General features: G+C 37.6%; 1 protein-coding gene across 2 annotated transcripts in view; it reads right to left on the bottom strand.

The window, feature by feature from the left end:
• LOC107730267 (ras association domain-containing protein 7-like) overlaps nucleotides 1-8,874 on the bottom strand; it is a 16,997-nt gene extending 8,123 nt beyond the window's left edge. The window contains exons 1-3 of one of the 2 annotated variants that reach the window (XM_016541048.1): nucleotides 8,670-8,874; nucleotides 2,288-2,437; nucleotides 1,319-2,202 (exon numbers count right to left, since the gene is read on the bottom strand). In XM_016541048.1, coding sequence (XP_016396534.1) covers nucleotides 1,319-2,202; nucleotides 2,288-2,390 — 987 coding nt within the window. In that variant the 5' untranslated portion in view covers nucleotides 2,391-2,437; nucleotides 8,670-8,874. The remainder of the gene's footprint in view (nucleotides 1-1,318; nucleotides 2,203-2,287; nucleotides 2,438-8,669) is intronic. The other variant, XM_016541045.1, reaches the window with a different exon arrangement.
• Between the last annotated feature and the right edge of the window lie 3,117 nt (nucleotides 8,875-11,991).

Genomic DNA, 11,991 nt, shown 5'->3' with positions numbered 1-11,991 from the left:
TGGTGGATTGCGACCCGTTTCTCGCCAGAGTCCACTCCACGAAGGCGATGAAATCCTCTCGAGGACCATCCTCGGATGACGGCGCTCTGATCGCAGTGTTCAAGCTCGCGTCATAAAATGAGCAGAGCGCGTCGTCTGGGTAGCTGGTGATGCTAGCTAACAGCCGAACCAGTCTTGTATGGTCCTCGAGAGAACTGTCCCCCTGCTCCAGCCGGAGGAGGAATTCCAGGCGGAAGAAGGGATCCATATCAAGAAACACAACGGAAACAAAAACACTGAGAAAAAAACAAGAAAACAAACGGAGGGGAAAACACAGAGGTAACTGTGTTGGTCAGGTCTTCTGTCACGTTACGCTGCTGCAGGAAGAACGTAGGAGACACGGAGTAGCATTCACAGTCTTTAATGATGAAAACACGGGATAATCCACAATAGGAGCTGGGCAAACACACGTAGAAACAAGTAGACCTCACAAACACAAACTGAACAGACTAGGACTTTTAAACACAGGGCAATCAGGGAAACACAGGTGACATCAATGGAACATAATCAAACTAAACGAGGACAGGAACATGACCAAATAATGAAACACAGGAAGGACTACGGGGGCAAAACAGGTCCAAAAGTCTAGCAACACAAAACATAGCAACAGTAATAATAACACCAACGAACTTACTTCAGGGACATTAAAAAGGCATGTTTACTACACTTTGTACACTTTGTACTACAGTTCTTCTATATAGTGGTCAATGAATCTGAAGTCTCGCACATTCTCAGAAAATGGCTTTACTTCCATGTTGCAAAATAAGGTGGATATATAGTACGAATGTGTGTAGTATGAATGAAATCGAAGCCTACAACATCTGCGTTGGCCGTGTCATGTGACCTCAAGGGATAGTAAAGCTTCCATCGAAAGCACACTCAAGAATCTCAAAAGAGGTAGTCATCCGGGGAATTTTCACCTACTGTTTTTCAGATGCTATTAAATTATGTTTGTCGATAATAGATGCTATTATGGACAAACTACTCTTTTGGCATGCTGTTTTTATTTACCAGGTAAGAAGGCTGCAGCGTATAACTTATTTGTCCTTTTTTGGATACTCTAGTACTTGCCCACTCAGCGAGCCCATAGTGTCTGCAATATTATCTCACATTTTATGAGAGAAAACATTTGATTATTTGATTAGGTTTGATTATGCACGTTTAAATGTTTCATACGCGAAAATAAATAAACAAATGAGTATTAAAAGATTAACCTCTAGTCAAACAATAATGATATGGCAATTACATAATAACTAGTAATAAAAACAGAAATGCAGACCTGCAGTTCTTCTTCTGCCAGCCTTAACTCCTTTTCTATTTCTTCAATTGATGCCTGCAGTTCAGCCCTGTGATGCTGATGGTTGTCCAGTTGTTCTTTTGCTATAACTACAGATTCTTCAACACTGGGTCTGGCTTGAAGCACACCGTTTCTCTTGGTTTCAAAAAGCAGCTTGATATCTCGTTCTAGCTGCTCTGATTGGTTGTCTGTGTCATGCAACCTTCGACTGTGTTTGTCCAGAGCTAAATGGAGTTCATTTTTTTGCCGTAGAATGTCCTTTTCTCTTTGAACCTCAGACTGAAATTCATTTTCCCAGTGCAACGCGTGGGCCAACTCTGTCTCGTTCCGCCCTAAAAGCTGCTGTAGGTGGTCCATTTCCTTAAGGAGGTCAGGGGAAAGGGTTGGAGGAGGAGCCCGCTCCCAAATGCTCAGCTCCCTCTCTAGAGACTCCACCTGTCCCTGTAGAGACTGTAGCTGCCCTTGTTGTCGTAGTATCTGCTGATAAAGTGTGTCTTTGGATGGACCAGCTTGGGCAAGAGACGAGGGCGGAGATGGGGACACCCCTCGTGCTTGGGAGTCTCTTGGTGGTTTTTCAACCTGTTTTACACGAGTTCGGGGTGATGTGGAGGGCCCCAGATTGAAAGTAAGAGCTTTTTTTGGCTCTTTGAGTTTGAGGGGCTCTGGATCTGGAGGTCTGGGTAATTGTGGGGCTCGACCTTGGTCTGAGGCTTCGCTGCTTATGGGACCGGTGCGCCGTAGGATGAATTGCACTTCATTGCCTAATTGGCCCAGTTTAGCCAGGGACTCCAATGGGCGTTCATTGGCCACAAGCTGCCGTTCCTTATCCCGCAGTTTCTGGATAAGAACATAACGACCAGTTTGCCCTGGAGAGCACATTAAGAGCGAACGTTAAAATACAAACACACTAGCTGTTCAAAGAGCAAAACAGAGAGAGGCTCAATAACTTACCTATAGCCTGGGCAAGGGCAATGACTACATCCTGACAAGATGTCTGTTCTGATAGGCCACAAACGACACGTGGAATACCATCCACCCACACCTTCAGCTCCATGACTGTGAGAAAGTCAGTAAGGAGCGTCTCTACATGACAGTGATCTGCTGAACAGATACAACAATTAAAGTACAGAACAATTACTTACAATATAGAGAATAACTGCACTTAGAAAACCACCAAAATACAGTTGTGAACTGTCAGGCACTGATTGTTAAAATGCTTGCTGAGAAACGATTATCATACTCTGCTATGTTCGAGGGAGATTTTTTAAAAAGCCTTGCAATATGTATAGAAAAACCAGTGTAGATGTAAAATGTCTTAAATGGGTTTTAATACAAGTATTCTGAAGGTACACAATTGCTTTATATGATGAATATTTAATATAGGTTTTTATTCACATGGAAATATTGATCAATGCACAAACATACAGCACATGAAATATGGTAAACAGAAGTACAATCTTGCTTGCTTGCAAACATCATTGGTTCATGGATTACATTCGCAATGTCTGTATGAACATTTTGAAACATCAACGGTTTGGTTGCATGAACTTTCCATGGAGGGACAGAAATCTATCACGTTTCACTACAAAAATCTTCATTTGAGACTTGACGATGAACTAGCTGCAGAGTTAGTGCATCAGAGAAAACCAAGAAGAAGAGCTGCTGTGCTGTAGCTTCACATTTTCCGCTGGTCTAGAACAATTCTTACAAGTACAACACGACGTAGCTGTGCACCGCGGACAGATGCCGAACGGCGTCGCCGGTGTGCCTACTCATAGAAAATAATGTATTTGAATTTTAAAGACGTGGCGCGACGCTGCGCTTCTCGTCCGGTGCGCGACCGCCTGAAACGCTGTTTTTTTCACCTTTTTTCACCTTTTCACCTCTGACAGCTAACCAATCACAACACATTTTTTTTTCGGAAGGCGGACCTTCATCAAAGCCGGAACTAATCGAGCCGAGAAAGGGATTTTAATAATGTAAATTATGTGAAAAATAATGTGTTTTTCGAACCACCAAGCATGAGAGCATGTTCTAGTACACCCCCAAAACAAAATCAAGACTTTGTAAAAGAGCATAATAGGACCCCTTTAAAGGTTTGGAAAGACGTAAGGATAAGTAAACAATGACAGAATTTTCATTATTGGGTCCTTTTTTTAAATGAAGGCTAAGTAGCTCAGGTCACACTTTAAACTGGGAACATTCCAGATTCTGGTACTTCAGATGTGAAAATTGCAACTTTTACTTAAATGTAATAGTTTAAACTAACTAAACTAACCGAAACTATAACAAGAGACAGTGCAAAAACACACTCCAAATGTTTTGCCATTCGATTATGAGGAATGCTGCTTTACAAGTCAGATAATGGCAAAGTGTGCCATGGATTAAACCAATGAATGCCATAATGTATTAAAACATTGTTACTGTTAGATAATGTTTTTAGAGTACATCAGAAAGATGTGTTGTGATGAAGATTCACACATCATGTAACTGTAAGAACATGGTTCAAAAGAGCATGATCACTTTTAACCTGACACCACATTTCCCTAGAAGTATGCATGCATGGTAAAATGAGGAACATGAGGATTTTATTCAGTTCTCAACTTCATCCAGACTGTAAATGAACCAGGCACATTTTTAAAGAAAACGTCAGCAACGCAAGCCAATAAACTCCTTCAACCAACACATTAATGAGAAGTCATTGATCAAATTATATCTGCCCTTGAGCATGTTCTGACAACAGCAATCAGCCCTATTTTGCAAGTTATCATTGATTTTGATGTACATTTTAGGGAAGCGCTGATATTCAAGCTGCTTCTGGCAACTTAACAGGTTTGAAGACACTCTTAAACTGGCTGTTTGTTTTTAAATATGCTCTGTGAGGTGAGTTAGAGAGTGTCTGGTGTCCTCAACCTGCATATTGACTCCTGAGGCAATCATTAACCAACCTTCACATTCCTGCAAACCTTGAAACTGTGCTCACATGCTCAAAGAATGTGTGTACTGTACTCACAGTCACAACACTTCTGCCTGTCAAACCAGATCATTTAATTTGACAAAACGGCAATAATTATAAGAGATAAGGGGAAAAGTTAAGACAAATATGTTGTTTGTCTTGTTTGTCCACAGAACATAGCTCACGTTTTATGGCTTGTATTTCATAATGCTTTACTATAGCAAAGATATCATGTCTTTGGCTTGATTAAGCCACACCTATGTTAAATGTAATCATTGACTTATTTCAGCACAGTGACATTGATTATTTTTAAGACAGCTTTCACACATCAGCTGTAAAATATTAGTAAACTGTGATGTCAGAAATTACCTTCTTTCTTTATCCCCTCGCATATAAAGCAGTACATTTTAGTCTTTATGTGTTTTTGCTTTTAAAATGTGATACACTGCAAAGCATTAGCTATGCAACCAACATACTCTCTTGTTGGCAATTCATAACAATTGAACATTTTGGCAAATTGGAGACTAATTTGTGTACATTTTTTCGATCTCATTCATATGCTTTTGTATAATTTGCTTACACCCCACTGACGTTAGGTTTAGGGAGGTTTTGTGTGGGCCTTCTTCAGACTTACCTTTCTTCAAAAATTGTATGTTTCCGAACAAATTCTTACGAAATTGCCACCTTGTAAAATAGCTACATTTTCTCATTAGATCAGGTTGTGTGCAACTGCAGAGCTGCAGCACTAATGAATGGAAAAGAAGTCAAGGTCTCGAAATGCATTCTTAAAATGTGCTCAATGCTCATGCACAACGGTCCATCTAGTACATCTTTACATAGAAAATCAATTAAAAAAGCAGCACAGGGAGTGGAACCCAAAATAAGTTTTGTGTGAACCTGCAAATTAACTGTGTTATCTTTGTCATAATTATATGACTGCTCCTACTGTATGTGTCATTAACAGTACTGAAAAACATTACATTTTCGGGTAAGCAGGTGTTATGATTACCGGGTTATTATCATTGTATTATTGGTATATTATCATGTACTGCCTTATAATTAGCGTACAATACTTGCTACAGTAAACACAATGCATTAATGCAACGGTAGCTTTCAGTTCCGTTTTTATTACTGCTATACACAATAGTCATTTGATTCATCAAGCATGTAAACCTGCTTCCTTGTGGTAACAGTAGTCCTTATTGTAGCTTCAGAATTCACATTTGCGACATGATCGTGTATCATTTATATTGTAAAGTAAAACGTGGAAGTCTCTCTAAGCAATGTTATCCACAGATTATTCTAAAAACTACACAGGTAAAGTGAAATGTTCTGTTTACATGTCAATAGTGAGTTCCTCACACAGTGCCATAGCTAAAGATTTCCTCTTCACTATATAAAAGAAAAAATACAAAAAGAAGATAAATATTAACAATATAATATCTTAGCACATTTATACATTTGAAAACTATTTAAAAAGTTTTTACTCAGCAAGCTTTGTCAACTTCCTAGCTGTCTGTAGCAGATCTGATGATGTGACTGTAATCATACACCATCCACCTCCATTAGCAGGCCTGCAGTAGATACCAGTCTCTGTTCTCCCATTGTCTTTTAAACACAAATCTGCCGTGAAGTGTGGAGACCCATGAAATCAGCCTAGTTTGAAACATTCCACTCCTGAAATTTAAAACCATTAACCCTAAACCAGTTCCATGAGCAGGAACATCAAAGATTCAGTGGTTCTAACTGACTCGACTTACTAGAGTAACACATTATGTGTTGAAATAGAAAACTAGTAATGAACCGGCATCAGGAATTACACTTTAAATCATATTCACGTTTCAAGTTTGAATTGTCAGTTGTTTGAATATGATGTTTTTGAAGGTGTGAAACGCAAATATGCTTGGGAAAAACATCCCATTTCTCATGTTTCCCTGTCAACATGAGTTTACAGGAGTACCCAGGAGGGCACATGCTACTAGAACCATATGGCAAACTAGAAATACAGGTGTCATGCTATTTCTTCCATCTGATGATGACAGATGTTCCATTGTGGTCATACGACCTCTATATGTTTGACAGCTGAAGGACCTATAGGAGACTCTCTTTTTTTGACCTGAAATGTCATCTGAGAGTTCACCTACACTAAATAAGAGACTGTATGTTGATGGCATTCTCACTCAGTGAACCATGAGAACCAAGAAAAATGTTTAAACCATCTGAATTCCATTTGTTATGTGAACCAGCCAGAACCAGGCTCAGGGATGTGTCTCACAGGCATTAGGTTTCTTGTGTTAAAGGGGTGAAACTGGCCTGCTTACGTAGAACAGCATATCTAAACCTTCCCATTGTGTGCAAAACGAGGAGTGTACTCTCTCCCTCTCGAGTGAGTTCATTGACGACTACAGGTAAATAGTATCGCCAAACAAAGTCAGACGCCTTAGGTATGCAGCATTACAGGTGCATCAACCTTGCTTTTCCTGCTAAAGGATTCCAGTCGAATTTTATGAAAAAGGAACAGGAAAGTGTAAAAAGAACTCTACTATTAAAAAAAAATACTAGTAGTAAAGTTGCTTTGCAACGATTTGTATCGTGAAAAGCGCTATACAAATAAACTTGAATTGAATTGAATTCAAGTAAAAGTCTGTGTTACAGGGTTATCATGGTTTACATAGTCTAAATTTAATTTACAAACAATAAAAACTAATAAAAATGACAAAAACGCAAAACAAAATCACTAAATCTAACTAAATTTAACATGAAAGCTGAAAATATAGTTTCAAAATATTAACAAAATCTATCTCATTGATACTAAAGGTTGCTACTAACACTGCTGTGATAGATAGTACTGTACATTATCACTTCTTAAATTAGATGAGATATTGTGAATATGTTTCAAATCTTGCTAAATCCCCATTGGATTATGTGTATCCCTGGTTGGGAATCTCTGATTTACTGGAATTTCTACAAAGAATAATCACAAAATGTATGCTGGGAGTGGTCCTCTCTTTCAACCCATCCTCAGAGCGAGACAACCTCTCCACTAAATTTACGACATGATTCGTAGCCTTGAGCTGCAGGAACATAAATCAGATAGACTGTTCTTTCTTTTTTTACGCACATTGATTTCATCACTAATGCTTTTCGTGTTTCAAGATCCGTAATTTAAACTGCATCGATTAACAATTCACCATTCTCACCTGCAGGTGCTCAGTTATATGAACTCGAGCATTTGCCCTCACTGACACAGTTTGTGAACAGCAGCAGTCGGAGTGTAGATTGTTTTGCATATCCAAATACGGTGACATCATTTCGTCAGGTGAATGAAATGCAGAAGAATTTAAATGAAAATTTCCCTAATCAGATATTTCCTTAAATGATTTAGGTGAAAGATTATGGAGAATAATATAGGCTACTCATGAAGATTAGCAATTGATCACTGTGTTAATAAGAATAATAATCTTCAAAACATCAAGGTAAACTATTTGTGGCCCTGTTTATGTTGGGCACATGAGCATATTGCAAAGATGCATGACAGTAGAACCTGTCAAAAAATTATCAAAAAGGGAAATTATTGTTTTTAATCTGGATTCCAGACTTTGCAAATTATTTATTTCTATTATATTATTAATGTATTATTCTATTATTTATTTATGAAATTGAACTAAAGTTAATAAAAAGGTCTTGTTTTGTAATGGTTCAGTTTCTCACACTTTGATCGGACATTTTCAAGGAACAGTTGATCAGAATGGTCAGAAAAACTTATCAAGAAATACAGCCCAATTGCCAAATGGATCCTCATTACCACTAAGCATAACTCACAAACACGAAAACTCACCAGAGTTGAAAAAAGTAATAATTTACTCAGCCATTATGCAGGTCTACATTTACACAAGTGACGGAATGAGTCAAAGGACCTGGCCGCTGCTTATATCGGACAATCCACACAGTCCAACCGTCAAACAAAATACATGATCTACATTATCCATGGATAACACACAGTAGAATTATGACTAAACCATTATGACTAATTCCCTTCAGGCATTTTTCTTTTCATGAATAAAAGCAGGTTTTGCAAAACCTGGTAACCTCAATTAGTTATTTATTTTTTATTTTAACAGACTTCTTCCATATAGAAATAGTTGACCTATTTACCAGGTTTCTATAAACCATTTTCTACTAATTATAAACTATTTCCTTGCTACTGATTAAAATCAAGGGCATAATCCAAACATAATTTCAACTACTTTTCCCTTGTTAAAGCTGCTTTCCTTTCCAGACAAAATGGAAACACCTGTGTAAAATTTGGCACATTTTATTGTCAAGTCTGTAGCTTAACTAGACAAACCTGCTGGTTAGACAGAAAGTTATATTTACCTTAGAGTTGAAAGCTTGCTTCTGTGTGTCCTCCTTCCTGGTTATCATGTTGAATATATTTAAAAAATTACCGTCCCCAAACGTGTCTAATGTAAAATCAAAGAGTTAAACTTTAACACAGATGTCGGTGTCCAACAGGTGTTGCTTTTCCTGTATCTACAGGAGAAGGACTAATGGCGCACTGCTCGTTTCGTCTCTTGAAAGTGACTCTCTCTTTCCGCTCTCCACAATGCTGACACATACCACAGCCTTCCCATGCTCCTCCCCTCCACAGGTAATACCAGCCATAGTGCTCTCATTATCTCTCTCTCTCTCTGTCCTGCTCTCGTTCTCTGTCATTATTTTGTCAAAGATCTTAGAGCAGTTTGTAAAACTGGCTTAGTTAGGACATAGTACTTTATTCTTATTTCTTTTTAAGTTCAATGGCCTGTCATTGTATTTACATGCATGTGTCATAGTGTGCTCATTGTGTTCCTATATGTACGTAGATCAAATGCTTTGCCTTCCTCAATAAACTCAATAACTTCCTCCTAATAACTTTCCAGATATAATACATGCCTGTAAAAAATGTGAATGGTCTGACTGTAAGGTGTTGTGGGCAGTTATACCAAGGTGTTGCAATGTCATATGAGTGGTTGCTAACTTGCTAGAGTGTTCTGTATTGTATCTTAAACTCAATATTCTCCCATGTTTTTACTGTAAAACTGGGGATCATTAATCTGCTAACTGCAACAGTTCAGATGTCAGAATTAAAAAAAAATAGATGTTTACATTTTCTGGAAAACAAAACATTGGTGGTGCTTTCCCATGCAAAGATTGATGCTATGGTTTTAGGGTGCTGTGTGTGATTTCCAGAGTCTTGCTATGTGGTTGCTAAGGTCTTCTGGGTGTTTTGTAACACGCTGCTATGAGGCTGATAAGGTGTTTTGGCTGGTTGCTAGGCAATTGCTTACTGGCCCAAGTCAAAAGAGCCCATCCCTAAATGTCTCAGGACAATCTGTGGGATTGTTTGCTTTTATTTTTGGCTAAGCGAAAAACTTACACTACCATTCAAATGTTTAGGGTCTGTAGGATTTTTTATTTATTTATTTATTGTTTTAATTTGCTCCCTTTATTTGCTCAAAAATACAGCAAAAACAGTACAGTGAAATAGTTTTACAATTCATTATTACATATTATTACATTTCTTATTACTATCAATGTTGAAAATAGTTGTGCTGCTTAATATATTTATTATATCGTTGTATAAATACCTCACTCATTCATTCATATATGAAATAGAAATCTTTTGTAACTTTATAAATGTCTTTACTGTCACTTCTGATTAACTGAATGCATCCTTGCTGAATAAAAGTATTCATTACAAAAAGTAACAGCTTTCCTCAACAAGTCAAACAATTCCATTCATGTCTGTAACACAACTGATGCTAAAACAAAAGTTAAAACCCCAAATCTCTAATTCATGTATGGATAATAGTAGTATTACATTTATGCTAGAAATGTTTCAAACACTTGTTGTGCTACATGACCCATAAAAATACTACAATTCACATGAAAGGCCAGCTACCCTCAATGTAAACCGAAACTCCCTAAACAAAGCAGGCAAAAGCACTGAATAACTGAATAGCATTTACGTAGTTACTCACTTAAGCTTCGACCAATTATATTCCAGACCTGCATGGGCTCTTGGGACATATTTGTACATATAACTCAACATATCTTACAGAAATCATTTACATACAAAGTCTTTTTCTTCATATGCTACACAAGCAAACTCTCTGCTTTTCATAATTTAAAGATATTATACCAACTTGTTGCACAGGCGATAGAGAAGGCCCGCAGAGATACATTTGCCTTTCACTATCAACATGGCCACCTTGATGACTCCATGTTTGCTCTTAATTTACATGACAGAGAGGGGAACAGGCTCACATCCCTCCTGAGGCTACAGCCACCGTTATCTACAATGGAACATCTTGCACTTGTTAGACATGGCACGGATAAAGTCTGAAAGTGATGAACGCCGGGATGAAACAAATGAGCAGACGAATAGCTCAAAGCACAATGCTTTTAACAAACCAAAGCTCTCAAGAGATAAAGAACTGGCAACTCCACGGTTATTCAGGTAAACTCTTCCATTTATATTCTTTGATGGCATACTTTGTTTAGCTTATCAACCACAAGCAAAGAAAAAAAAAAGTAACTTACCTGGTGCAACATGTAAAATAAGTATAAAATGTCATGCATTTTCTTTCAGGACCCCCTCATCATGTGTGATCCTGTCTGCAGCTTTTACTACAAGAAGCTTTCATTTCAAGCAAATATACATCTATGTTTAAACAGCACACTATCTCTTCTATTGACTTACCTCTTATAGACTCTTGAGATGCACAGGAGAGGAGAGAGTGAAACAATAAGCAGAAGGTAAAAAAAGGATCTGTGTGACTTTGTCAAGGCCTCGCCAGACAAGTGAAGTGGGACTGCGGCTCTTGGTTGTCTTGACGACGGATGCTTTTTTTTAAGCAAATCAGCCAATGAAACGCGTACAAAAGGCCATGTGACTCTCTGGCTGCTTTTCAGCAGGAGGAGACAAGAAGCACTAGGATTATTGACGTGGAAATGACGGCGATATGATTTTTCTTTACACTCTTTTTACTCTGTTTTTATGATGACTGCAGTCCCATAACTAAAGTAGATGTCTGGAATATCTTTGAGGTTAAATAGGGACTGGAAGACTGAGCCTCAAGGCTACGGAGATGAAAGATTGCCACCATGTGGACGATTCGGAGAATTACCCCAGTGGACCTCTATTTTGAAAATTATAGAATTAAATTAAAGAGTATTTTGAACTAATAAATCACTCAGTGACTCAACCATGATAAATATTTATTTTAATTAAGTATAAAAAGAGAAGAAATCACCATCCATACCTGAGAAATACAGTAGTGCGACATTTATATCACATGCTTATCAAATATTCTCACTCAACTGTGGATTTTTTCTTCTAAGACTCTGTATATTCTTGAAGCGTGTGTGTGTGTGTGTGTGTGTGTGTGTGTGTGTGAAATTAATCTACATAAGAAACTTAAATAAATAAAGAAAAAAGAAAACCAAACTTTTCTGTAGTAGGAGTAGTAGTAATAATAATAATAAAACATTTGGAAAAAAGAGCTTTATCATCTGAAAATTCATTGTAATTGTCAGTAATTTTTATTTTTTTTTTAAGAAAGAAAGAACTGAATCGGAAAAAATAAAATTAATGTTTTTTAAAGCTCAGTCATTGAGTGTTTTCATGCTTTTATCATCTTAAAATTCCCTCAAT

Source organism: Sinocyclocheilus rhinocerous, unplaced genomic scaffold (assembly GCF_001515625.1).
Source record: "Sinocyclocheilus rhinocerous isolate Xijiao unplaced genomic scaffold, SAMN03320098_v1.1 scaffold368, whole genome shotgun sequence".
NCBI lineage: Eukaryota > Metazoa > Chordata > Actinopteri > Cypriniformes > Cyprinidae > Sinocyclocheilus > Sinocyclocheilus rhinocerous.
This window is presented reverse-complemented; position numbering and strand designations above follow the sequence as displayed.